At 37.4% G+C, this 25,095-nt stretch overlaps 1 protein-coding gene across 2 annotated transcripts in view; it reads left to right on the forward strand.

The window, feature by feature from the left end:
• The window catches only part of DENND5A (DENN domain containing 5A), a 53,092-nt gene that overhangs the window by 20,890 nt on the left and 7,107 nt on the right, over positions 1 to 25,095 (forward strand). The window contains exons 5-18 of one of the 2 annotated variants that reach the window (XM_030451131.1): positions 1,723 to 1,910; positions 7,334 to 7,651; positions 8,173 to 8,388; positions 9,260 to 9,494; positions 9,943 to 10,093; positions 10,558 to 10,651; positions 13,766 to 13,897; positions 15,448 to 15,600; positions 16,402 to 16,506; positions 18,712 to 18,796; positions 20,123 to 20,207; positions 21,205 to 21,333; positions 22,503 to 22,624; positions 24,832 to 24,977. In XM_030451131.1, the coding sequence (XP_030306991.1) occupies positions 1,723 to 1,910; positions 7,334 to 7,651; positions 8,173 to 8,388; positions 9,260 to 9,494; positions 9,943 to 10,093; positions 10,558 to 10,651; positions 13,766 to 13,897; positions 15,448 to 15,600; positions 16,402 to 16,506; positions 18,712 to 18,796; positions 20,123 to 20,207; positions 21,205 to 21,333; positions 22,503 to 22,624; positions 24,832 to 24,977 (2,159 nt within the window). The remainder of the gene's footprint in view (positions 1 to 1,722; positions 1,911 to 7,333; positions 7,652 to 8,172; positions 8,389 to 9,259; positions 9,495 to 9,942; positions 10,094 to 10,557; positions 10,652 to 13,765; positions 13,898 to 15,447; positions 15,601 to 16,401; positions 16,507 to 18,711; positions 18,797 to 20,122; positions 20,208 to 21,204; positions 21,334 to 22,502; positions 22,625 to 24,831; positions 24,978 to 25,095) is intronic. The other variant, XM_030451132.1, reaches the window with a different exon arrangement.

Consider the following 25,095-nt stretch of genomic DNA (forward strand, 5'->3'; position numbering starts at 1 on the left):
GGTTTAAAGTACTAGTTGCATTTCTTTGCAGTATTAGTCCCATGTTGCCCAGCTCTAATCTCTTGCACAGGATGTTTTCTTCTTATGCCTCCAGTGATTTAGGACACTTGCTGGTTGGTGCAGGCATCTTTAATCTGCTTTACAGACTCAGGACTGAACACCAGTAAGGAAGTACTTTGACCCACTGCTTCTCCTAACCACATGTAACTGTGTCTCTCTCATTGCAGTTAGTTTTTCTGAAGCAAAAGACCCAATTAAAAACTGTATGTTTTGTCTAAGGATGTGGAAAGTCTGTGATCAGAAAAAGATTATTGAAAAATGTTTGGTTTATACCCTGCTTTCTGCTATGAAGAGGTCTGACTAAAGGAAACTCTCCAGGCAGTGCTTTATTCTGGTGCCTCAATTGCATTGCACACTATGTATCTATAGGGACTTTGTATATATTTTTTGCTCCTCCTTCTCTCATTCAGGTTAAGGAGAAGCTCAATCCTGTCAAGTAGTCCATCTTTCTGGTACATCCATATACTTTGTGAATATCTCCAAACTTGTCTGTAGTAAAACCTCAACATCTGAAGCTGTGCATTCGAGTGTCTTTTCCAGTTTCATAGTGTCTGTAGTTTTATGAGCAGCTTAGGAGAAGGTGCCCAGCACCTCAACATACAGATGAAGAATACTGATTTTTTTCCTATTCTACGCCTTGCCCCCCATGTTTCTTTGATGGAGTTGAATATTGTTGCAGTATCATTACAGCTGGACTAAAATTAGGAATTGTCTTTAGTTCTGTGAACTTATTTTATACTCTTTCCAGCCTGGCAGCTTGAGAGCATTCTAAATATTTTGGCGCTTGTATTAGACCACACACTCTGAATTAATCTGGTGTTGCCTCCTCCTTTCTGGTGTATAGATATCAAAAAACATTAAAGTTGGTTTTGCAGTCTAAAACAGGAGGGTGAGGTCTTGGCCCAGCATACTGCAGTGCTGACTGCTTTAGCCACTGCTGCAGAAAAAAATCTCTGGTGTGTAAGTTGCTCCAGTGCATTTAGCACTGCAGTTAAATTCTAGAAGGAGATGAATTTTTACCTTGAATCAACACTTCAGTCACATGTTGCAAATCACAGAATTGCTTTGGTTGAAAAACCAAAACATCATCAAATCCAACCTTATCCAAAGGATAAACAAAGCTGATCCTTTTTATTTTCTACACAGTTATTTTAGTTGCATTGTTGGGTTGGCTACTATACAGCATGCTTTAGAGAGATTTAAACACTCTTTTAAAAATGTTTACATGAGAGATACCAGATGTCTTGGGTTTCATCCAAGACTTCCATAGAAATCCATAAGCAATCCAAGACTTCCATAGAAATCCATAAGCATAGAGAAAATAAATGATTTCCCATGTGTTTCTTAGCTGATTACAGGACTGCTTCCTTAAACTAGTGTTCTGGTAACCCTGGTATAGGTAACAGAGGGTGTCTTAAGGCATACCAAGATTCAGTTTGCTCATTTCCATGTGACTTGTAGAATGACCTACTTTGTGTTGAGCTCTCTTTGTTGTTCCAGCAAAATGTGCTTGAGTGTACAAGTCTGGGTTTTCATTAAGATGCTGCTCAGCTAGTACAAGGGTTTGTGGTTTCTGTTTTAAAGCAAACTCACATGTCTTTAATTTAGATTAATTTACTTGAAAACTTTTTGAGAAATATTCTTCTTCTTGATCTTTTTCAGATTATCAGAGACTGATGACTGTGGCAGAGACCATCACAGCACTAATGTTTCCATTTCAGTGGCAGCATGTGTATGTTCCTATCCTTCCAGCATCCCTCCTTCATTTTCTAGATGCTCCTGTCCCTTACCTCATGGGATTGCACTCTAATGGGCTGGATGACAGGTCTAAATTGGAACTTCCTCAAGAGGTGAGAGGAGCTTGCCTTGTTAGATTAAATATTTTATGTGACTCTGAGGGAAGTGACACTAGTGCCAACTGTAATAGCCATTGTTGGCTCTGACTTGTGGTATCTCTTACTTTATTTTTTGGAGATGCTCAATAAAACTGCTGATACAGATATATAAACTGCCATTTTGGAAAATGTAATTGCCCCAATACATTTAAACTGTAATTTTACAGGTATTGATGCAGTGGCGTTACAGAAGGAACACTTTTGTGCTGCAAATCTTAGCCCTGTAGTACTAGAAATTGTAGCAAAGTACAGTGTGAATTCACTAGCTGTGTGTAAAAGGCCATTGAGCTGTTTCTGCTTGGTGCTGAGTGATCAAAGCACTAAGCTGTACTTGGGCTGGCTCTTGGCTGCCTGAGATTAGGCTGAGTTTCCCTGCACTGCATTTCTGATTTGGGGATGGCATACATGGACCCAGCTTGTCAGGTGTCTGCACCAGAACTATTTGAAATTTTCTTTGAGATTGCATACTTCTGTCTGCAGTGAAATGTCAGCAACTGTGTGAGCAAACTGGTGCTCAGGAAGTCCTCCCTTGTGGTGAGGCTCTGTTGACAGTAGCCAGTGTGTAAAGGAGCAGCAGTTTGTGAAGGTCTTGCACTTCCTACATGGGGCTGGGTCTACATTCAGACTGCTTAGAGGTTATTTTTATTACTTTATCCCACTGTTCACAAATACTCTTTTTAGGGACATGCCAATAGTGTTTAAGAGCTGCTTGTGAGGATCAGGGGACCAAGAGTCATTGAGCACTACCTGAGGTAGCAAAGGGAATGTCTGCAGGTGCCAGTAACCAGCCATGGAAGTATGTTGGGTGACTGCTGTCTGGCTGCCTCCTGAGGCATTTCTATCAGTCATCAGAATGACTTCTCTCATCGAGCACCATTGAGTGGTTTGTTTGCTCTTGTATACAGAAAATGCTGAGTGTTACAGTATGGCCTGGCTGGCTCTATTCAAGAAGCTGGACACCTCTATCAGGTAGCCCTATGGGAAGCACGTGCTTGCAGAGCATTTTTTTTTTTTTAATTTGCCCCAATAAGCAGTGAAAATTTAACATTATTAAAATTTAAAACAAGGTAAAATGATTTGACTCCTTCTGGTTTCCTGTCAACAAATCACTGCCTTCTGGGTATGTGACATACATGAGCTTTTGAAGTAGTTCAGCCTGGTCATAGGTTTCTTATATCCTGTAGTCATTTGAAATAATATATAATCATTTCATCACCTTCAAGCATAGATTGTACTTTTAAAAATATGTTTGAATTTATAATCTATTCTGTTTTAAACATTCCCTGTTTTAAGATAAGCTCATTCTATTCTTAAAGACAAACCTAGTTAGGAGAGGGATATTTGTGTATTTATTCTTCATAAATCCACGGAGCCCAGAACTGATGAACATCTCTTCCAATAGCTATGGAACAACACAGCTCTGAAGTCTGCTTACTCATAGGTGTGTAACTTTACAGGAGAGGGACTGGGTAAACCATAGGAAACACCCTACTTACAGGCATTGGTAGCACTCTCTAATCTCTGCTGTTTTCTCTGGTTGTCTGTTTTCATCTATTATCATTTATATTAATGGCAAAGTAGGAGTGTGGCAGGCAGAGGGTTTTGTGGTGTTTGGTTTTTTTTACATTAGCAGGCAGTGCTGCAACACAACAAAACCTTAAATAAGCCATGTGAAATTAAAGACAAGATATTTTTGTGTACCTCCAGTCTGGTCACCATGCCAACATTGCTCTTTTTCTTAGATCCATATGCCAATAGTTTTTGTTTTTCCTCTCAAGTTTCTGTTCAAATGATGTTTTTTATGTGAAACTAAAGTATTTGATCTCTTGATTTCCTTCTTTTCTCCCTCTCTTTTTTGCCCTTGCATAATTAATAACAAAGTAATGTATATTCTTGCCTTGAAAACAATCTATTGCTTTGATTTACTACCTTTTACAAAATGTAAGACAAATTTAGAGAATTCATTGAAGTTCACTAAGGGCTTGAAGGCCTGACTGTTGTCCAGTAAAATTGTAGAAAAGGCTTATTGTAGGGTTAAGTTTTTTACATGTACTGGTTATCCAGTGCATGTAAAGTTAAGCTTGTTCTTATATGTATTGCTGCTTTGCTGAGGGCTCTTTCTGGTTTCACTGGGCTGGTTTCACTGGTAGCTGCATCAGAGCCTTGTAAGGAACCCAGAAGAGCAGGAGGGGGCTTGGGAGAAGTGTTGGTAGAATAAGGTGCTGCAGAAATCAAAGGGGGAGGGAAGAACATGTAGCTGTTTCAGATGATGGTGGCAGAAGTGTGGGTTTTTTATCAGTAAAGTTGATCAAAAAAAGCGGTTAAAATAGTATTTTTGCAGATCACAAACCCAGCAAGTACTAAAGTAAGATTGTTTTTTTTTTAGTGTCTTTCAATTTCTGTATAAAGAAACTTTTGCAGTGGTATAGCAATATATTTTTAACAAGCAAGTAAATCTGGGCCACTTCATGCCACTGGATTTGTGTGTGTATCTCACCACTCTGTAATGCAGGATTATGGTGGAAACTTAAGTTATTACAAGTGAATATAAACAACACTGAGTCTTCTAGCACTAGTTAAATCAAACAGAAGTATCTCATTAAAAACCTTGCTTTTAATTGAGTGATCCCAAGGGTCTTTGGCAATAGCTTTTTCTTTTATAAAAGTTGAAAGATTAAAAATGCTGAAATCCACTTCCCTCCTAGTTTTAGATAGATATATATTTTCAATATTTTTATTTTAACCATTAAAAAGATGTTATTCAATGCTAAAACATAACAAAATCAGTGGGGTTTTATTTTTGTATTTTGTTTTAGAAGATATCTCTTAAAAAGCTTTCTTTTCTCTACCAACACATTTAGACCAGATTGACCAAGCTAATTATTTTGCAAGATAATCACTGCTTTGTATGCATTCTCAGGCTGTTTGCTGGTGTGATAGATCCTTGATAATATTGCAAATTTATTGACAGATTTCAGTTTTATATGTTCATGTCCTTCAGTGTTAAACTGCCACTTGAGGGCTTGAATCCATGTTTCTGAAAGCTGCAGTTATAAGTTGTTCTTAGTCACAAATTCTGGGTTGATAGAAGGAACAGTAGTGCTTAGAAAAAGTGCAAAAGGTCACTGTTTGCTTACAGGAATGACACAGGGGCATCATTTGGAGAGTAGGACCACTGTAAACACATTTTCCACAAGCCAGCTGTGTATGCATAAATTTGCATATCCATGTTTTCTGTGTGGTAAGTGTGCTGGTTGGTTATTTGCAAGGTTGGGACCTAATGCACAAAAGTGACAAGTGATGTAAAAATGCTGGAAATGAATGGTTTCTATTTTTTTAGTGCTGTGTTCAAGTGGAAGCCTTAACATAGAGCCACATTTGAATCTGTCTAGGAGAGGATGTGAAAACCTGCATGCAACCTATAGTTTGAGCACCTGTGCTACACAGAGAATTCAAGTAGTGGTGATTATGCTTTCAGAACTGACTGTTCTGTATTGTTGCAGGCATCTATTTGCATACCATGTAATTATGTATTACTGTTTAAAATAAAGCATATTTTTTCTCTAGAAAGTCAGTGGGGTGGGGAGCTTACTCATTATTAGTGAATAGTAGTTCCTCCTCAGGCATCCTTTTGTGAGACCCTAGATCATTTCCTTCTGTATTTTTTAACAGAGCTGAAAGGAAGGATATGGGCTTGATGCAGGCATTGCTGGATATGTTGTAGGGGTTTGGCCCCTATTGTACTTGAGGTCAGACTAAAGAATTGCAATTGTCCTCTGGCTTTGGTATTGTTGTGTGTAGTCCAGACCCCACTGAGCCGGACGGTGGAAGGTGGTTCTGTTGGTCTCAGGGGATCAGGCTTTGGCATCAGATACAGGAACATGGACTTACTTGCATCCACATTCCTAAAGTTTGTAAGACTTCCATCTGGACACCCCATAATTTGTGATTATAAAAGTTTTTGGGAAAATGAAGTTTTTTGAGTTAGGAAGTGACAGCCTTGTTTCTTAGTGCAACTCCTCGGGAGAGTAACTTCATTGTGTGATGAAGTTATGTGTCCTCTCTTGTAAGAATCTGCCTTAAAAGTGGTGTGTAACTACTTCAGGATTTATCTTGGTCAAAAAACTGATACCTCAGCAACAAGTAAAAACTTTTGACTTCTAGAGACCTGAATACCAAGTGAGTAACTTAAGGGTGCTCATACAATTGTACCTCTACTTTCACATGTTGCCATTGTCTTTTTACACACACAAAAATTAAAAATAGACAACGATGATAAATCTATCCCTAGAGGCTTACATGCAGAACTGGGAGCTATTCAGAGCTCACTCAACTCTGCTGCTTCCAGAAACCATACGACTGAACAAATAGCAGGAATAAAATAATTAAAACTTTTGGATCAATGTACTCATCTTAGACTAATGTGATGAAGCTAGGTTGGAAGTACCCCCTCATCTGAGTGAAGGGATATTTTATAAGGAAAGGTAAATGACAGTCCATATAAATTCTGCAGTGAAGAAAAACTGAAATCCTTCTACACAAAAGCAATGTTTCTACTGTATAATTAACTTTCCAAGCAGATTTCACAAATGAATGTGATTCTTGTCATTCGTGCTGTGAAATATGTTAGAAAACCATTTGTTTAGAGATTTAACAATGCAGAAGTCTAAAGTGGAACCCCACTTCACCAAATATAGGTTGAATTAAATCCTTTTAAGATGTGTAAGCCCCATAGATGGTGGTGGTTTTGTTGTTATTAGTTTATTTATTTATTTACTTATTTGTTTATTTATTTATTTCCCCCTTTGTCTATTTTTGATGGTGACACAAAGAACGGAACAGGAAAATAATTCAAACTAGTTCAATTTATTTTTGCCTTTGGAAACAAACTTTTTCAAGGAATTGCCTTGGTTCTCAAGTTCTTAATTTTATTGCTGCTTTTGCAATATCAGTTACAGCTTTTACAGTGGAATTCACCAAATCTCTTAGAGAGCTGACCAATAATCTGAGCAACAGGCAGTCACCTGCTTACATATACAGGGTATACAATGGTGTTGCAAGTATCTGGTAGTTACAATCTAGCTGTATGTGTGTAAAAAAAAAAAAAAGTTGCACATCTGTACTTAGTATATGCTACAATCTCTTCTGTATCTTGTGGACAAGGAAATAGTAAACACCTCCTGGAAATGTAGGCCTGATGCTGTTTTCCTCAAAGCCCACCAAACAGTTCAGTTATGGTTGGGGCAAGTCTATTTTCCAAAATAAACAAATGCAAATCTATTTGAATCTTTTGTAAGCACATAACTCAAAAATGAGTAAAATGTGACCCTCATGCTTAGTGATGTTGTAATGGTGTTCTGGTCTAAATTAAATCCCAGGCTAACCTGTGCTTTGTGGATGTAGACAACCATTTCATCGAGCTACCAGAAGACTTGCCCCAGTTCCCAAATAAACTTGAGTTCATTCAGGAAATTTCAGAGATACTAATGGCTTTTGGAATTCCACCTGAGGGAAACCTTCACTGCAGTGAAAGTGCCTCCAAGATGAAGAGCCTCAGAGCGTGCGACCTGGTTTCTGATAAAAGAAATGGGAACATAGCAGGTTCACCTTTGAACTCCTATGAGCTGCTAAAGGAAAATGAGACCATTGCAAGACTCCAAGCACTTGTTAAAAGAACAGGTGTGAGTCTAGAAAAGGTAAGTTATGAAATTGTCTGAAATCTCTCCTGACCTGCAGTTGCATGTGGTCTGAAGTCAGGGTCCAAAGACTCAGTTTTTTCTGTCTTCACTAGAAACAACTTTATGTTAACATGTTCACCAACCTCGTGTACATCTGTAGAGACAAGGAGAAGTTTGGGGGAAAGGGGAAGTAGGATATAATACCATAACATCTAGGGATAGCTTTGGCTATCAGCCAAGTGTTTCATTGCTAATAGAATGTGTTTTAAAAATACATCTTGCTTCATTTTTCTTGACTTGAAGATTTAGTCTCAATTTGCAGCACTTTCTTATGATTTAAATATCTGAAACTGGCATCCATGTAATCCTGAAATTGGAATTTCAATTCCAGTTTGATTGGAATTGGTTTGATTGGAATTTCAGGATTCCAATTTCTGTAGGTATCTTTCTTTCTCATTTTATATAATATAAATTTTCTTGTGTATAATGTGTTTGCTATAGGGATCCAATCTTTTTTTTTTACCTTACTTTTTTCTTAGTTGGAGGTGCGAGAGGAGACCAGTAGCAAAAAGGATCTTAAAATTCAGTGTGATGAAGAAGAATTCAAGATCTACCAGCTCAACATTCAAATACGTGAAATTTTTGCCAATCGGTTTACACAAATGTTTGCAGATTATGAAGTGTTTGTCATTCAGCCCAGTCAGGACAAGGAATCTTGGTTTACAAACAGAGAACAGATGCAAAACTTTGATAAAGTAAGTTGTAATAAGATGGTACATACACGTGAAAAGTAAAAACAGTATTCAAACCTGAGACTTTGTTTATTGGGTCATGAAATGGAAAACAGTACTGTCAAAATTATAATTTCTTCCTTAAATTTCAGTGTTCCCAAAGAAGTCACTTCTTACATGTTATGTGGAAAAATATATATTTACAAATGGTTAAAGATACTCTTCTAAGTATATTGTAGAAAACATACAGATTACTGTAGAAAAATATCTTAGAGAGAATATCTTAGTGGCTAACCTCAACATTAAGGTTAAATATTGTTAGTGAAAGTGATTATTTTTTTTAGGAAGCAGAGGAATTCCTGAATATATTAATGGATAAGGCCACGAACCCACACAGCATTAAGTGTATCAAATGTATCCCTAGCTACATAAGACCTAGTTGTTCAAATTTTACTACTTTAGTGCAGTTCAGATGTTTGTCAGCAAGATGCTTCACATGGGTGAAGCTTATGTTGCAGTGCTGCCTGATAAAACGGTAATCTGATTCCCATCAAGCTGGATGAAAAGATTCCAATCAACTTAATAAGTTTTGAGCCCAGCCAGAATTACATAATATGCTCACCTGTGGTACTGTTGTGGTTTGCTGGGATTCTGTTGAATTTTTTAGAAAATGAAAGTAATTGTAAAATCTCAATTTTAATCAGTATGGTGCTATATAGTAGGAGATTTTCAGGAGATGGCAGATTTCATATGGGCTGCCTGTTTCAGAGGTAGAATTGGTGTGTTAAGTGGCACCAAAACACTCTAATGCATTCTTGGTAAGAACAGTTGTTGCTTTTGGTGAATGTTTCTCTCTGCAGACTGCCAAACCCTCTTCTTTCTTCTTGTCTGTTAGGCATCTTTCTTGTCTGACCAGCCTGAACCTTATTTGCCTTTCCTATCGAGATTCCTGGAAACCCAAATGTTTGCATCTTTTATTGACAATAAGATTATGTGCCATGATGAAGATGATAAAGACCCTGTTTTGAGAGTATTTGATTCTAGAGTGGATAAAATTAGGCTGCTAAATGTTAGGACACCAACTCTGCGCACATCTATGTATCAAAAATGCACAACCATTGATGAGGCTGGTAAGTGAAGCCACTTTCATGGCACTTAAGAAAATACATCTATTCAGGGCTATTTGTTTTAGACATAGATTAAAAATTAATAATTCATGCTTTGAAACCTGACAAAAAGCCCAAAAAACCCAAAAAAACCTGAGGTGTAAAAGCTTTAGTGGGAACTAAATGTTACGTAGGAGGCTGAGATGTGAAATGAAATTCGTGTAAAGTTTAGTTCAACTTGTGTATTTGCCTGTGTGCTTTGTGTGGAAAAGGTGAGCATAAGAAGAGAAACTCTTCTTTTTGGTGTCAGTTATTTGGTGTTTGGTAGATTCTTGTATTAGTGTTGGACTCAGTAAGAAACTTCTACCTCCTCTCTTTAGTTTGAGATAGGTTTTTTTAGTTTAGGATGTGTGGTTATAGATACATGTCTGATTAAGGCACCTTTAAAAAAATAACCTTCTTACTATTTCAGAGAAATCTATCGAATTAAGACTAGCAAAAATAGATCACACTGCAGTCCATCCACACTTGCTGGACATGAAAATTGGACAAGGGAAATATGAGCTTGGATTTTTTCCCAAGCTTCAGTCTGATGTTTTATCTACTGGACCAGTAAGCAACAAGTGAGTAAGCTGGAATAGAAGGGGCTGGATCTTGGTGAGATCTATAGAATGGTATTAAAGCAGACACTAGAAAGAAAATTCAGTGGTTTTTTTTTCAAGTGACATTCTTTTTAAAGACCAGATTATGTGGGTGAGCTGTGTGGGGTTTGGTTTTTTTTCTTTTTAAATCTGAACTTCCAAAAGTAAATTGACTTAAGAAAGCCCTGTTACATTTGTGTACATCTGTAGTTGATGTACTATGAGTAATCTTGATATAAAAGAAGGTCTTCTTATTGGATCTGATTTAAAAGCAAATATTTTAGGACATCTTATAAAAACATGAGGAGCAAGAGGTGTAAATTGTAACTGCATATCATAAAAATGGAAAACTACAGAGCAAGTGTTTGATTTAATTTTCTGAAATCCCTGGGCTGCCTGATGCTGCTTCCCTGCATCTAACTCTTAACTTTGGCCTCTGTCTACAGATGGACAAAGAGAAATGCTCCTGCCCAGTGGAGGCGGAAGGACAGACAGAAGCAACACACTGAGCACCTGCGTCTTGACAATGATCAGAGAGAGGTGACAACTGTTCAACTGGTTCTGATTGCCTGAGTAATGCTCTGTAACCTTTAGGAAATGTCTAGACAGTTACTTGCAGTCCATCTCTGCTCTCCCTTTTATTTAATATAAATGAAATTCCTGGTCCTTAACAGACAAAAAATACTTGGTTTACTTAGTTTAAAAGTTTTGCCATTTTTGCCCTCTCTCAGGACAACTCATCTCATGTGTAGGAGAGTTCCCTGAAAATGGCATCACAGGCTTTAAAGGTTTATTGTTTACTTGTTTCTTTTTTAAAAGGGGAAGGGAGGAATTAGTTTTAGCAGGTTTTAGTCATCTCTTTTCTGTCTTTAACTTATCCACTCTATGCTTCTTTTGTATTCTTGATGGAGGAAAGATAACCACCTCCAGAGAGTGAATAATTTCATCCTAAAATCAGAAGCATTGCCTTTTGGAGTTGCCTGTCTGTCTTCTGTAGGCCATAAAAGAAGTATTAACGACTTAAGACTTAAGGTGAAACCCACCTGTATTGTCAGGTTTGTGTCTGCCTTTTTTACACAGCACAGTCTGCTGATTTTCCCACCTTCTGAACTTGTAACCTCTCTCACCACTGCTTCTACAGCTAACAATTATTTTCTGTGGTGAAAGGCTTTTGAAAGAACTGAGGGATGTGAACATATTACAGGACAGTTTCTGATCCATATGATACAGACTGCAAACTGTTACACTGGGTGTTGATTTTAAGGGTAATTGCAAGAATAATCTAGTTGAAAATACCAGATTTCAATTTTTTGTTTAATAACCTTTAGAGCTTTACTTTTGTTTAAATGTCTGTTGTTCACTGAAAACAATATTCTCTTGCCTTGTTAAGTATCTGTAGAAAACATCACTTAGTCTAGTGACTACTAGTCACAAGACTACTTAAAAGTCTTGTCTTTGTTAGGATAGTCTTGTCAAAATGGAATGTCTTTGTCTTTCCAGTTCATTCTTTGATGATAGTTATAAATTTATTTTCCTTTCCTGTTTACTCATTTCCACAATTTTTTAACTGATTTGTTAAAGTCTTGTTGAAGCACTAGTGCCATCTATGTCATTCCTAACAATGCTACAGAAGAATGCCTGCATAATAAAAAAAAAAAATCTATAATTGGTTTCTGGCTTTGACATGTTCCATATATAGTACTTTCAAATAAGAAAGTACTTTTTACTTACAAGCAACAAATTAAAATAATTAATTTTTAGCCTCCTTGTTGCTTTTCACAATTAAGATGTTTAGCACATGTAACCTTCTGAGATTTCAGTTAGGTAATTACGAAGGCCAAAATCTGCCTCTAGTTTCTGGGGTTTTTGTTTTGGTTTGTTTTTTAACTGACACTTCATGTGTTGATTATCCTATATGAGTTATTGTGCCACATGAGGCAAATAATTTCTGAGGAATAGATATAACAAATGAATACTCAGATGAGGGTACCACCTGCCAGCTTAATCTGTGCTGGTGTTCCAGGGTTTCATGCTGTGCCTTGTTAATTACATACTGCTGACTGGACATTGACCCCCTCTCCCAGGTAAAGCAGAGATACTCCTATGAAATCTGAAAGAATGGGGAGGGAGCACTTCTGAAATGATTGCTGAGGGTCAGGTTGAGCAGGAGGCAATGGTTTCAAAGTGCAGTGGTGTGAATTTTAGACAAATTGAAGCTTTGGGGCAGCCAATAAAAATTTAGACTTGGTGGCTTTTAACTGGCAAGTATTTGTGCCCAGTGGAGTTTACACCAATCTGATTACTGAGCACCATTTCTTCTTTTTTTTCTTAATTGTTTATGAATTTATTTTTAAATTGAATGCGTGGGAGTTCTGCATGGTATTATGTCTTCACTCTTTTCCTTTTCTGTTTTGCATGCTTGCTTTTACTACTTCATATGTGCTTACCACTCTCGCTTTACACGGTCTGCTTGGCTTTTTGCTACCAACTTGTCCTACCAGCACCTGGACTTTTCCATGTCAGAGCTTCAGTTGCAGTTATGTTTAGACTGGGACCAGCATGATTGGCCCTTCATGCCCTCTATAAAATCTGTGTCAGAGCACTATCTGGTATGTCCAATCCACAATATGACTGTTGTATCATAGTTCTGGATAAAGATGCATAGCTAAGTGTATTTATCATAGCTCTTTTAGTGCAAGGCTGATGTAGAAGGTATGGTGTTCCCTCTTTGCAAAGATCACATCGTATTTGATAATCTGTATATTGACTGAATTTCCAGTTGGTCATTATTTCAGTCTAAGATAGAGAGATTGCTTATTAATCTGAAATATTTACCAATCATGAGTATTCTGTAAGTGCCTGTACAGGACATGCTTTTTCTCACTTACTCAGCCATACAGAATCACAGAATTATTGAGGCTGGAAGAGACCTCTGAGATCATCAAATCCATGCCCCAGCCAATCTGTCTTTTGAAGCATTTTTCAAATAATTCTTGTTTCTGAGATGAAAACAATGGCAACTCCATGGTAGCAGCAACAGAAGCAGACAAGTTCTTTCAAGTATAGGGAGTTCAGGAAATTATTTTGCTCAGAAATGCAGATGGTTCACAGCTGAGAACTGTTACTAGCATTATGCAGCTGCTTCCTTAAAGTCTGGGAAGATGGGTAAGAAACAGGAGATTGGCAGGAGTGCCTGGCATAGCACAGATCTCAGATGATGTCAAGCTCCAGGCAAAGTTTTCTTGCAGTCCTCATGTAGAGCAGTCTATTAAGTGAATAGTCTTGGTAGTGATTACAGACTTTAATTTTGTATTAAAAAATAACAAGACAGTTCTCAGTGGTGGTGATAGTAACTGAATTTCTATGCATCTAAATATCCTTGACAGTTTGTGTTTATATTTTAGTTATTCAGCAATTTTCTAATACTAGATAAACAATGTAAATGGGGATGTGACCTCCAGTGAAGCAGTACCTTAAGTGTCTCAGCCCAATATAATGCTGGATATGAAAGGGGGGCTTTTCTGAAAGGGGATCTGATCCTTTCCTCCTCATTACATGGGACTGGGTTATAAAGATAAATTTATCTTTTTCTCTTGGCAAAATAGTCTCACTTGCACTTCTGTCTGTCTTTGTCAATTTTCTGCCCCAATACAGAAATATATCCAAGAAGCCAGGAATCTGGGCAGCACTATTCGGCAGCCCAAGCTGTCAAACCTCTCTCCATCAGTAATTGCACAAACAAACTGGAAGTTTGTGGAAGGCTTGTTGAAGGAATGCCGAAATAAGGTAATACAGAGAATATTGCCCTTGTCTTGCACCTCATATCCATTCTTTATTTAAACCATTTCTTGGCTTACATACTTGAAACCCCCTCTTCTGCCATCTGTTTCTGCTTTATTTGTATAAGGATTTTTGCATGGTAGTGAGAAATTAATGAAGAGATAATGTATTTAGAAATTATTCAGGGAGTGGAAACTTTATCAAACAGATTTATGATAGAAAATGTAAAATGACAGAAGGAGATTGAGTTTTCTGATGGGTCTTTATCATCCCACAGCCTGTGTGTCTATTACAGCTTATTTCAGTTATCACTAATGAGACACTACTGTTTCTACAAGAGTGAATATTCCTAAAGACATTGTGGTGAAAATGCTCATAACTAAAGGAGAAAAAACTTCTGAAACATAATTTTCAAGCACTTAACAAAGAAGTTTGGCATTAGTTTGTAGACGTGCTTCACCAGTATATATTTGACAATATATTAATCTGAATTAAATGTTAATGTTTATGTTAACACAACTAAGAGAATAATTATCAGACAGACTTAAGTCAGTGGAAGTAATACAGCAGTTGTGCACAACTTTTTGTAATAAGCTGCTTAATATATGTATCTACTCATGATTTCACTTCAGTTTTCTTTATGTATGAAACTGTCCAAATAATCCCCTTCCCTTAATGAGGCACATGATGATGAAAATTCTTGAAAACGGAGTTGACTCTTTTACTGTGGGAATAAAACTCAAGGGAATATAGTGAGTCTGTTGTTAGCAGGGAGAGAAATTACCAGAGGAGTTGGGGAGGAGAGGAAGCTTAAGACTAACTCAGAGTTCTTAGTCTCAACTAGGACTGTGCATAGGTGCCTAAGGGAGTATTACTCATTTGAGAGCTCTTCCAGAATAGCAACAAAGATAAAAAATTGTGTAAGAGATGAAATGGTTGCCTAGTAATTTTTCCCTCCAGGTAGCTATATGATAAGTATATTGTGACTTGGAAAGTAGGAGGAGCTTATTAAATGTTCTGAAATTGTGCACCATGGGTCTTAGCGCAGAAAACTCAAGAGATGAACTCCAGCATGGGTTTGGCTAAAATCAAATGCTCTTCTGATAGAACAGGGTCTCACACGAATTGCTTATCACCCTCCTACTTAAAAGTGAGCATTTCTACCTCTCCTGGGGAGGAGGTGGGCATGGGGTACTGTTCCAGTCCAGCACTTGCTAGGGTTCAGAAACACCTAAACCTGCTGTGCAGGACCTTGCTTCTAGGTCTGCTGTGCCCTTTGGTGGAGTTACTCTATGGAGCTTATCTGCCTGTTTGCATGCCCCTTGTTAGAATGACAGAAGAGGCTGTAGTGTGATCAACATTGGTGGTGCCATGGTTTGAAAAACAGGGATAAAAGAAATGCAGTCTTGCACTAACTTCAGAAATACTACAAACACCCCGTTACTCTGCCACATCTTTGCTATTGTGTGCTTCCTTGTTGGATATTTAAAAAGTGTAAGTAATCTTGGAAGTTCCTGTGGAAAGATTAAACTCTCTTTTACTTTGTCCTTTTTGAGACCAAGAGGATGTTGGTTGAAAAAATGGGCCGAGAAGCTGTGGAGCTAGGTCATGGTGAAGTGAATATCACAGGTGTAGAAGAGAATACCCTCATAGCCAGTCTGTGTGACCTCCTAGAAAGGATATGGAGCCATGGTCTGCAAGTCAAACAGGTGAGGAACAAATATCTCTGTTGCTCATCCTCTCTCTGCTTTCAGAGGGTGTGTATATAGATGTATTAAATACTTGTGTTCCACCCAGCCTTTATGTTGATTACTGCCCCTTTGTCTCTCTTCACTTTTTGCTCTGGGGTATGTGCAAGTGCACATGTGGACGTGTTCTCAATGACTTCTTGGAAGACTTTTTTCCCCTTTTAACCTGGGGGTTTTGATTGGTTTATGGGTTTTGTTGTTTTTTTTTGTTTTGTTTTGTTTTTGTAGTATGGTAAATAGAATTATTTCTGTGCTCTTAATTCTTCTGTTATTGAAGTTGCATAGTCTATAAGGTATCATATGCTAAAAGTGCTGTCAGTGGGATATAATATGGGGAATTTGTTTTCATGAAAGGTAGTTCAGTTTTTAAGAGTAAAAAGCTTGCTATTTTGGTTCTTTCTGAATGATGTAGAGATAGTGATCTTGTGAGCATCATTTAACTAGTTAGAAGTGTTGTTTTTCATATGAAACTATTAATTGTTGGTAAGGCGTTTCTGTTTGGAGTCACTAGTGGAATTTGGAAGTCCTGAATCCTTCCTCCTCCTTTGTACAAAGGCATAGTAAGGACAGTGAGGATTATTACATTGTTTTAAAAGAATGTGAAGAATAAATGTATGTAATCCAAACAGCTGTAATTCATTATCTCTATTCCCAGTACCCAAGCACCAGTGTATAAATCTGCTCTCCATCAAACTATATAGCAGTTCTCTATGTGAAGATTTACCATGTGATTCTCTCCCTTCCCTCTTGTATATCACTTAGGATAGAAGCTGTACTGCTTTCGTCTTAGAAGACAGAGCAACAGTAAACTCTGCTTCAACTCAGATTTGGGCCTTTCAGACCACCAGACGGCCAACCCTACATAAGGTTAATGCTTTGGATTGATTGCAGATGTTGGCAAACAATGCTGAATGGTGGAATAAACAGAGTGGTGGAATACAATAGAGGCCTAATGGAAGAAGTGCAGTGCATCTCATATGATCCGTAGTTAAAAAAAAATAAAAAATAAAAGCACCACTAATTCTTTGTGTGCTCCAGCCTTTATTAAATATGCAAAAGCCTGCAGTTTTATGCATCAATAAAGGCAAACTCTTCTTGCTCAAGTGACTGTAGTAATGACGATGTCTTTCCTTCCACCAGTCCCTGTTTTTGCATCTTCCCTGCTGATGAACCCTCAGAGTCCTGCCTTAGCTACCTACTGGGTCTTCCACACTCAAAGAGTGAATCCACACCATCCTTTGCTCGGAGCAGTGCAGGACAGTTGTTGGACATAGGGTCTAATGACTGAAGTAGTCTGAACTTCAAGGTGGCCTTGGTTATTCCCTTGCCCATTCTCTGTCCCACAGCTCTCCTTAGCCTGTCCCCTCTTCCTTTATAGATTCAGCTTGCATCATCATCACTATTTGATGAAGTTAAAAGAGAGTAAGAGGATGTTAAAGGAGTGGGCAGATACATACTGCATGTGTTCTTATGTTCATCGTGATTGTTGACATCTATTTGCTGCAGTAACTTCTGTTTGATGCTTTTTGTGATGAGTTCTTTTTGTGGCAGCTGGCTGCTGAACACTAGATTGTGTGTGCATGTGTGTTTATTGAGAGAAAGCCCATTTTGGATCTAACTGTTCCCTGGTTGGTGTTTTTGTGCTCTCTTTTTATGTTTTTATAAGACTTGCAATCTTGACTTTCTGTTTTAGATCTGTCAAGTAGACACATGAGGCATTAGACTTCTCTGGATTTTTAGTATCTTCACCACTGAATGCATATTCTGAATAGATTTCTCTCAACACAGATGTAACACACTCTAGGCTTTATCTGCTGGAGGCATGCTGCTTCTGGAATAATCTCCTATGCCAGTCAGTTCTTCATGTTAACTGTAGCAAGCCATAGGAGTGACATGTTTAGAGATTTTTAAAGGTAGCTTTAAAAAAAATAATTTAGATTTGAACCATAATTACTACACCTCTAGGGAGGCACTTATATGATTTTTAGATGACATTGACAACTGTTGCTTTTCAGTAATGGTTTCTTTCTGCACAAAATTGTAAATAAAAATATAGCCTTATAATATGACTTCTTTTCTGAAATGCAGAACTGCTGAATCTTTACTGGGATTTCTATTTAATATAATAATTTAGGAAGATGATAAGTTATGCTAATTAATTTCCTAATAATTGCAAAGTGAAGTAATTCAAATTAATGTGCTGGAGAGCCCCTGTTCAATTACTCTGCTGCCTTTCTGTGGCTTTGCAAGCTTTTGATTTATTGTGCAGAATATTTTGGGATGAATCCAAGGATCTTTTTAATTTGCCAGTGAAAGATTTCCTCACATTTCTTCAAGCCACCAGAGGTTTAAGAAAACAACATAATGAGCAAGGTGCACCTTTTGACATAATTTGATGGATTTATCTTGGCCTAAATACTACATCCCAAATGTTAACTTTTAAGTTGGTTTTCTACAGTGTAGAGCTGGAGTATTCTTCCTGATAAGCATTCACTATCTTACTTGATTTCATGTTGTCTTTTCTTCCTATGTTTGTGATTATCCAAATCCTTTGCTGATGAAACTTAGGGGGTCTTTTGAGGTTCTGAAAATGAACAGCATGAATCTGTAGCCTGGAATTACCCTGAAAGAAACAGGTGCACAAATTTGGTCTGGGTACAAGATGATTTACTTAGGCTGGCTCTGCATCTCCTGTCATTTCACCCCAGGAGAGGCAGGATGGGAAGGACACACAGTACAGTTTGTGGCCTCAGACCTAGAGCTCTACTAGCACATACAGCTAGTATGCTTTCAAATGTTTTCTTCGCATGTTAGTGAACTATGAGAACTTAAGTTAAATTAACTTTTTCTTGTTATCAGAATCATTGGATAGCTTTTCTTTCTCAACCTCGTTACAGTTCCTGAGTGCCTCCAACTTGTGTATTGGTTTTGGTTGTTACCAATGACTTTATAGGAAGAAACATATTTTAAGCAAGTTTTTTGTCATGGTGTTTTTTTAAATTATGATTTAAACTTTTTTTTTCTTTTTTAATTTAGCTGATAATGACTTATTTATTTATGTTTAAATTCTAGGGAAAGTCTGCTTTGTGGTCTCATCTGTTACATTACCTAGAAAACAGGCAGAGAAAAAGTACATCAGGCAGCTTCAGTACCTCAGGTAAGATTGGCTTCTGCTGGAAGAAGATGATAAAAAAATTATGAGTAAGAGCCACCTGCAGATTAACATCATGCAGAGATTGTTTTCTTGGAAATATCCTTCACTCAAAATAACTGAATAAAGTATTATATGTGCTACAGAATTAATATGGACCTGGTGAATTAACTCAATAGATTTTATGAAAAATAAACCTGTTTGAATTGAGCTCACTTGCTTGGAAGTAGCTTGAAATAGCTGATATTTTAGAGAAGGGTTTTAAAACAGATCTGCTCTGGTGTATCTTCCTCCATATGACACATAGTCACTGCATGACTGGCAAAGTGTATTACATTATGGTTGGGGGTGGAAAACAGTTATAAGCATATAAAATTGTTCTGTACTTCCTGAAGTTTTACATTCTCTGTTGAAAAACAACTGAACAGTGAAGAAATATGTTACTTCTTGTTATTTTAAGTGTTTCAGTGGAAGTAATGTTGCATACGAGATAAAGTCATTTTGCTGAGGTTAGTGGTGGCATCTTTAAACTGTACTTCTTGTGGCATAAGGCATAACTTGGAAGAGAACAATGGGTTTGGAGAATTGGATGTTTGGTGTTCAGGGGTTTTTCTGTTTGTTGGGTTTTTTTGGTTTGTTTTTTGAAGTTGTTGTAGACAAGTGGCTGAGCAACACTAACATGCACATTGTCCTGGAAGCAATCAAAAACAAAGATTTGGAAAGTAGAGAATGTCACTTGGTCCAGTGTTTTTGCATATTAGAGTGAAGTTGCAATCAGTTTTGTTTTCTAACTTGGGAATAAGGGCAGTCACTGTATTTTATATATAGTTTGATTCTAGGGTAGGCTTTGAAAGATAAGAGTAACAATATTGCTTAAAAAACCCCTCAAACCATGGTATTTTTAAGAGTAGTGGTGTTTACAGATGTATGCAAAGCAATAGATTAGTTAAGCTTATGATCTGTGGTGTATTGAATGCTGTTTTGTGATGTCAACAGTGCCAGTCAGTTTTACTGTGTAGAAAGAAGATAGGATAGTCTTAAGAAAATAATACTTGATTAGTATATATCTTAAGCCATTTGATGTCAAACTGATTTCAGCTGAACCTAAGCCCTTCAATGTGTTAATTCGTGGTGTGTGCAGATCTGAAAAGCCATCTGTGTAGTGTATTAAGATGGTCATGTCATTTTAAGTGGAAATATGACAAAATATCTTCACAAAGTATTGGGTCATCAGTAACACAAGAGTGCAAGCTGATGTTAGTTAACCATATTATTGTTTCTATTGAATTAAAAATCTTTAATTTATAAGAAATTTTCTTCTTATGGATCTAGGAATAGTACTTGATTCAGAAAGGAGAAAGTCTGATTCCAGTCCAGCTATGTCACCTCTTAGAATCTCTCTCATTCAGGATATGAGGTGAGTTTAAGCTATTAAAACCAACATGGAAAACCTGTGAGATTTGCCTGCTTATTTCAGTGTATAATGTGTACCACACAGAAGAGCCTGTGTTTCATACAGCAGGAGGGGGATGTGGGGAAGGAACCTGCTGAGCTATTTTTAGAACTGGTAGTGCAGCCTTTTCATTGACCTTTATAGAAACATGTTTTGTGCTGAGGATATTTTATATTGTCACAGCTACTAGCTTATAGAAATACTCTTACACAGTTATCCATTTTTGTCAGTATTCTATATTGGTTTATTTTCACAGAGATGTGGGTGTAGCTGATGTATTTCCCCAGCCATTGCCAAGCTGATTGTGTATCTCTGAGCTCATTTTTGCTTCTCAGTGAAGAAAATGGTGCAACAAACCCTTTTTTTGAGATAGTTTATGTAATATTGTGTACTGTAGTGTGAATACAATAACTTCTGTTCAAAGCCCTATTTTCACTACATTGAAAAAAAATCTACAGAACTTGTAAATCAATTTTGAAAGGGTTTTCCTTTCCTCTTTTTTTTCCTTACCAACATCTATTTTTTCAGTGTATAAGAGTGAATTGAGAATTTTCAAGGGATGTGCTTGTCCTTTCAAAATATATAATTTGTGTCTCGTATGGAAGAGAAGCTACTACTGAGAATGCAAAGATGGTATTTAATTTTCCAAAGCACTCAGCCATAAATATGCAGTGATAAGGTCCAGAATGATTCTTAAATCATGTGAGGCAATCGTCCTGGTTTAGAATTTTGTAAATAAGGCACTGCATTGCAGATATTTTGTTTACAGGCTCTTTTTCAGCTGGACCTGCAAGGAATTTAGTTACTGATGAATTTTAAGGTGATCTTGCCTCTTTTCCCAGTCATTTGCCTGTTATTTTGCATTCTTGGCAAAATTCCTTCTTCAACCCAGCTAAGTTCAAAATAACTGTCATACTTTCAAAATATTGAGTAGTATCTGTCTTTTTTCTTTATTCTCCAGGCATATCCAGAACATTAGTGAGATCAAAACAGATGTTGGCAAGGCCAGAGCCTGGGTTCGACTCTCTATGGAGAAGAAGTTGCTCTCTAGGCATCTAAAACAGCTGCTTTCAGATCATGAACTTACAAAGTAAGATCATTTATCTTGGGCAAAGCTTTTAAAAAATAAACTTACATAATTGCTTGACTTCAGAAACCCTGATGTGCCTATTCTTTTCTCTGCAAAATGGATAGAACCAGCTGGCTTTCCAAATGTCTCTGTACCTGTCTGACTGTTCCTTAGCTTCTCACTTCTGTCACCAAATCTGGGACATTCTTGAAAATTCTTTCAGGGCCATGTAAAATAGTGTAATAAAGTCAACTTCTGGTATGGTTTAAGTGAACAATTCTCTAGAATTGTTTATTGATTCTCTAGAACAGAGTGAGACAGCAGCAAAAATATATTTAAAATAAGAATGACAAGGAACTTGCATAGAAATGGCATAATCAGTGCTTGTAATCTTGTGTGCTTTGTGCTGTGTATTTTGAAATCCTACTTAAGAGAGGTGCTCCATGTAGCCTGGATTTAGTGTGCTATTTGTTGTAGAGGAAGCAGTGCCCAATTGAGTGGGGTACTAAAAATAATTGTGCAACGTCTGCCATTTTACAGTGAACATGATTTTGTGTTGTTATTTATTGAAGCAATTGTTAGGTATTTTGATCAACCAATTTTCTTCACTTGGCATTTGCTAAAAAACCGTAAGAAAACTGGATTATGTTTGTTTTCTTTCTAGTCTGCAAAATCACATATCTTTGCTCCCCTGAGACCTTTATGTGCACGAGTAAAATGAGAAATCTTCCTTGTTGAAAGGGCAGGACAGCACATACCCATGTGGGCAGGCTGTCTAAACATATGCTTCAGATTGTTGAAATAAAACATGTATGTGGTCACCCATGAGACCTTTGTGGGTTTGCCACTCTTTTGGCTACAGGCAGGTTACGTTTATTTAAGGCTCTGTTTGAGACCTGTTTGCAATGAACGTTTCCTGTCAATCTCTAGTGTTATGTTTGTTATGTGTATGAGAGTGTGTGTCTGTTCATCAGTCATCAGTGATTTGTTTTGCACATTTCTGGCTGGTCTGTCACCTGCTGACTTCTTCGTAATGGATATCTGAAATTGAGGGGAATTTTCAGGATGCCCTCCTTGCAGGAACAACCTGCTGGTGGCTGTGGCAGCATTTCTGACACCTAATTTGTGCATTCAGGATGTTTTCAGTATTCCTCTAGTGTGGTTGAATTTTGATGCATCTTTTTTTTCAGAAAACTCTACAAGCGTTATGCGTTCCTGCGCTGTGATGATGAGAAAGAACAATTCTTGTATCATCTCCTGTCATTCAACGCTGTTGATTACTTTTGCTTCACCAATGTTTTCACAACAATCTGTAAGTATTTCCTGTCCCTGGAACTCTGTTTTCCAGATTTGGTTGAATCCTATCCAAAACATTAAGCAGCTCTTCTACTGTTTCTTACTGTTTCTTTCAATTTCTACTTTCTTTCTGTTGTTCACCTGTGTATCTCACTGTTTCTGTGATCCTCTCTGGTAGGCAGTAGTGTCTCTCTTTATGTCATTAAGGTTTTTTGTTTTTTTTTAACTCATTAAACCAATGCAGCTTTATTCATGCTAGTTGGGAGAGAATTCTCAACAGAAAATTTTGTGGTGGGCTTGCTTGCATCATACTAAACAAGAGCAGTTTGTATTATTCATTACCAAGGTGAGAACACTAGCTTAACACATGCTAGCAAATAAAAACAAAAAAAAGCCTATTTTCATGCTCAACCTACTTTGCTGCCTGACTCTCTGAGTTTGGAATAACAATGAAAGGCCCACTGAGGGGTGCATCAGAATTCTGCAACACATGAACACATTGAAATACTTTTTTTTCCCCCTTTCTTTTTTTGTGTTTAAAAAAATGCCTTAGAGAAACTTCTAACCTGTTGTTGCTGATACATAAATGTATTGCAGAGTTCTTATGTATTTGTGTGCCTGCTGCCTCAGGACCTCCCTGATAAGTCTGAATAAGGGGAGACTTTAGCAAGGCTTATAAAATTAGTGGTGGGGGTGTGTGGAAGAACCATCTGGCCCCAATGTAGAAGCTACCCTCAGTGGTATATAATGATCCTTATTTGTGTGAATGAAAGACAGCAAAAGCAAAATAGTTTTTGGTCTAGTTGTGGACCAGTTTGAGACAATGCTAAAATTTAGTCTGCTTGATGCAGTTAAATTGTCACTTTAAGACTATCAGCACAGAAAATAAAAAGGCAAACATTTTAATTAATTCTTAAATTATATAAGAAGTATAAGTAACAGGTTTTTAGGAAAATCCAACCACCAAATGCTTTCTTGAGTCAATCATAGCTGAGGCAGCACGGAGGGAGAAATGTGTTAGACACCTCATCTGGAAAGCCCTGAGTATAATATATTTATCCCATTAAGAAACACAATACCATTCAGGTAATTGGAATTTGTCATAGAAGTTTGGTTAGTTGGAGGCTCACATGAGATGCTGGGTGACTGTAGAGCACATGCCTCCTGACTCAGAGAGAGGGCTGTAATTTGGGTGATATTACACTGAGTTAGTCACTGGTAAACCAGGGGACCAGAAAGTGCCTGAGCACTCTGTGCCTCTCAGTAAAATAAAATATGATGAGGGGCAATGGCTTTAATTAAAGAAGTGTAGTTTTAGATTGGATGTTAGGAAAAAGTTATTTATCATGAGAGTACTGGAAAAATGGAACAGTTTGCCCAGGGAGGTAGTTGAGGCCTGACTCCTGGATATACTCAAGGTGAGCCTCATTAAGTCTCTGAGCAACCTGATATAGTTGAGAACATCCCTGCTTACTGCAGGAGGTTGGACTAGATGACCTTTAGAGGTCCCTCCCAACCCAAATCATTCTACAGTTCTGTGTGTATGGTGCCAGTTGGAGGAGAAAAGAATTGCTTGTTCTTTTTAAAATCAAGAAGTCTTACAGTTAGCATAACTTAAGAGCAACTTGGTACAGAGAAACTTGCAGCATTATAATGTATTTCACTGAATTTGACCAGCCTCAGTAGTGAATGCTGCTAAAACAAGTCTTGCAGACAAAGGCTTTAGTTAATAATTGAATGGGAATTGGTGTTAGCCATGTAGTGTGCACATGTACACACTCAAAAGCAGAAGCTCAAGAGAGCTGAGCATCAAGTTGTGTGCTGAACTACAACACAGTTCTGGATATGTGAATATTCTGTTTTAATTCCGTATCTCTGAGATGGGGACAAGTAACCATCTTCATGACATGTTTTGAAGCTGGTGAATGAGACGTTGTTATGCCCATATGAAAGGATTATTCCATCTGTATTTCTTTTTTCATTCCACATTGTTTTGCTGTCAGCTCTGCTTCTTAATGACTGCTATGTGTGTATTTCCTGGTTGTCAGTCAGTGCTTAGTGTGCAAGTGTTATTATGATTAAACAGCAGCTTTGATGTTTTAGCATTTTATGATACTACACTATTATTTTAGGACTTATCTCTCCCCTCTCCCCCCCTTCATGGAAGAGGAGGTTACATAATCATCCTTAATTTTTGAAGTGTTGCTGTTTTTGTGTTCACAGTGATCCCATACCATATATTGATTGTTCCTAGCAAGAAACTTGGTGGCTCAATGTTTACTGCCAATCCTTGGATCTGTATCTCAGGAGAACTGGGTGAAACAGGAGTCCTGCAGATTCCCAGGAATATATTAGAAATGACTTTTGAGGTCTGTATTGCTTGATACAAAAAACGCTTTGGATATTCTACTTTATTTTTTCAGCTTTAAATTCTGTCATTGCTGTACCATATTGCCATACATTTCCTGGTTTCAGACTATGTGGTTA

The sequence above is a fragment of the Calypte anna genome, chromosome 5 (genome assembly GCF_003957555.1).
Source record: "Calypte anna isolate BGI_N300 chromosome 5, bCalAnn1_v1.p, whole genome shotgun sequence".
In the NCBI taxonomy this organism is placed as follows: domain Eukaryota; kingdom Metazoa; phylum Chordata; class Aves; order Apodiformes; family Trochilidae; genus Calypte; species Calypte anna.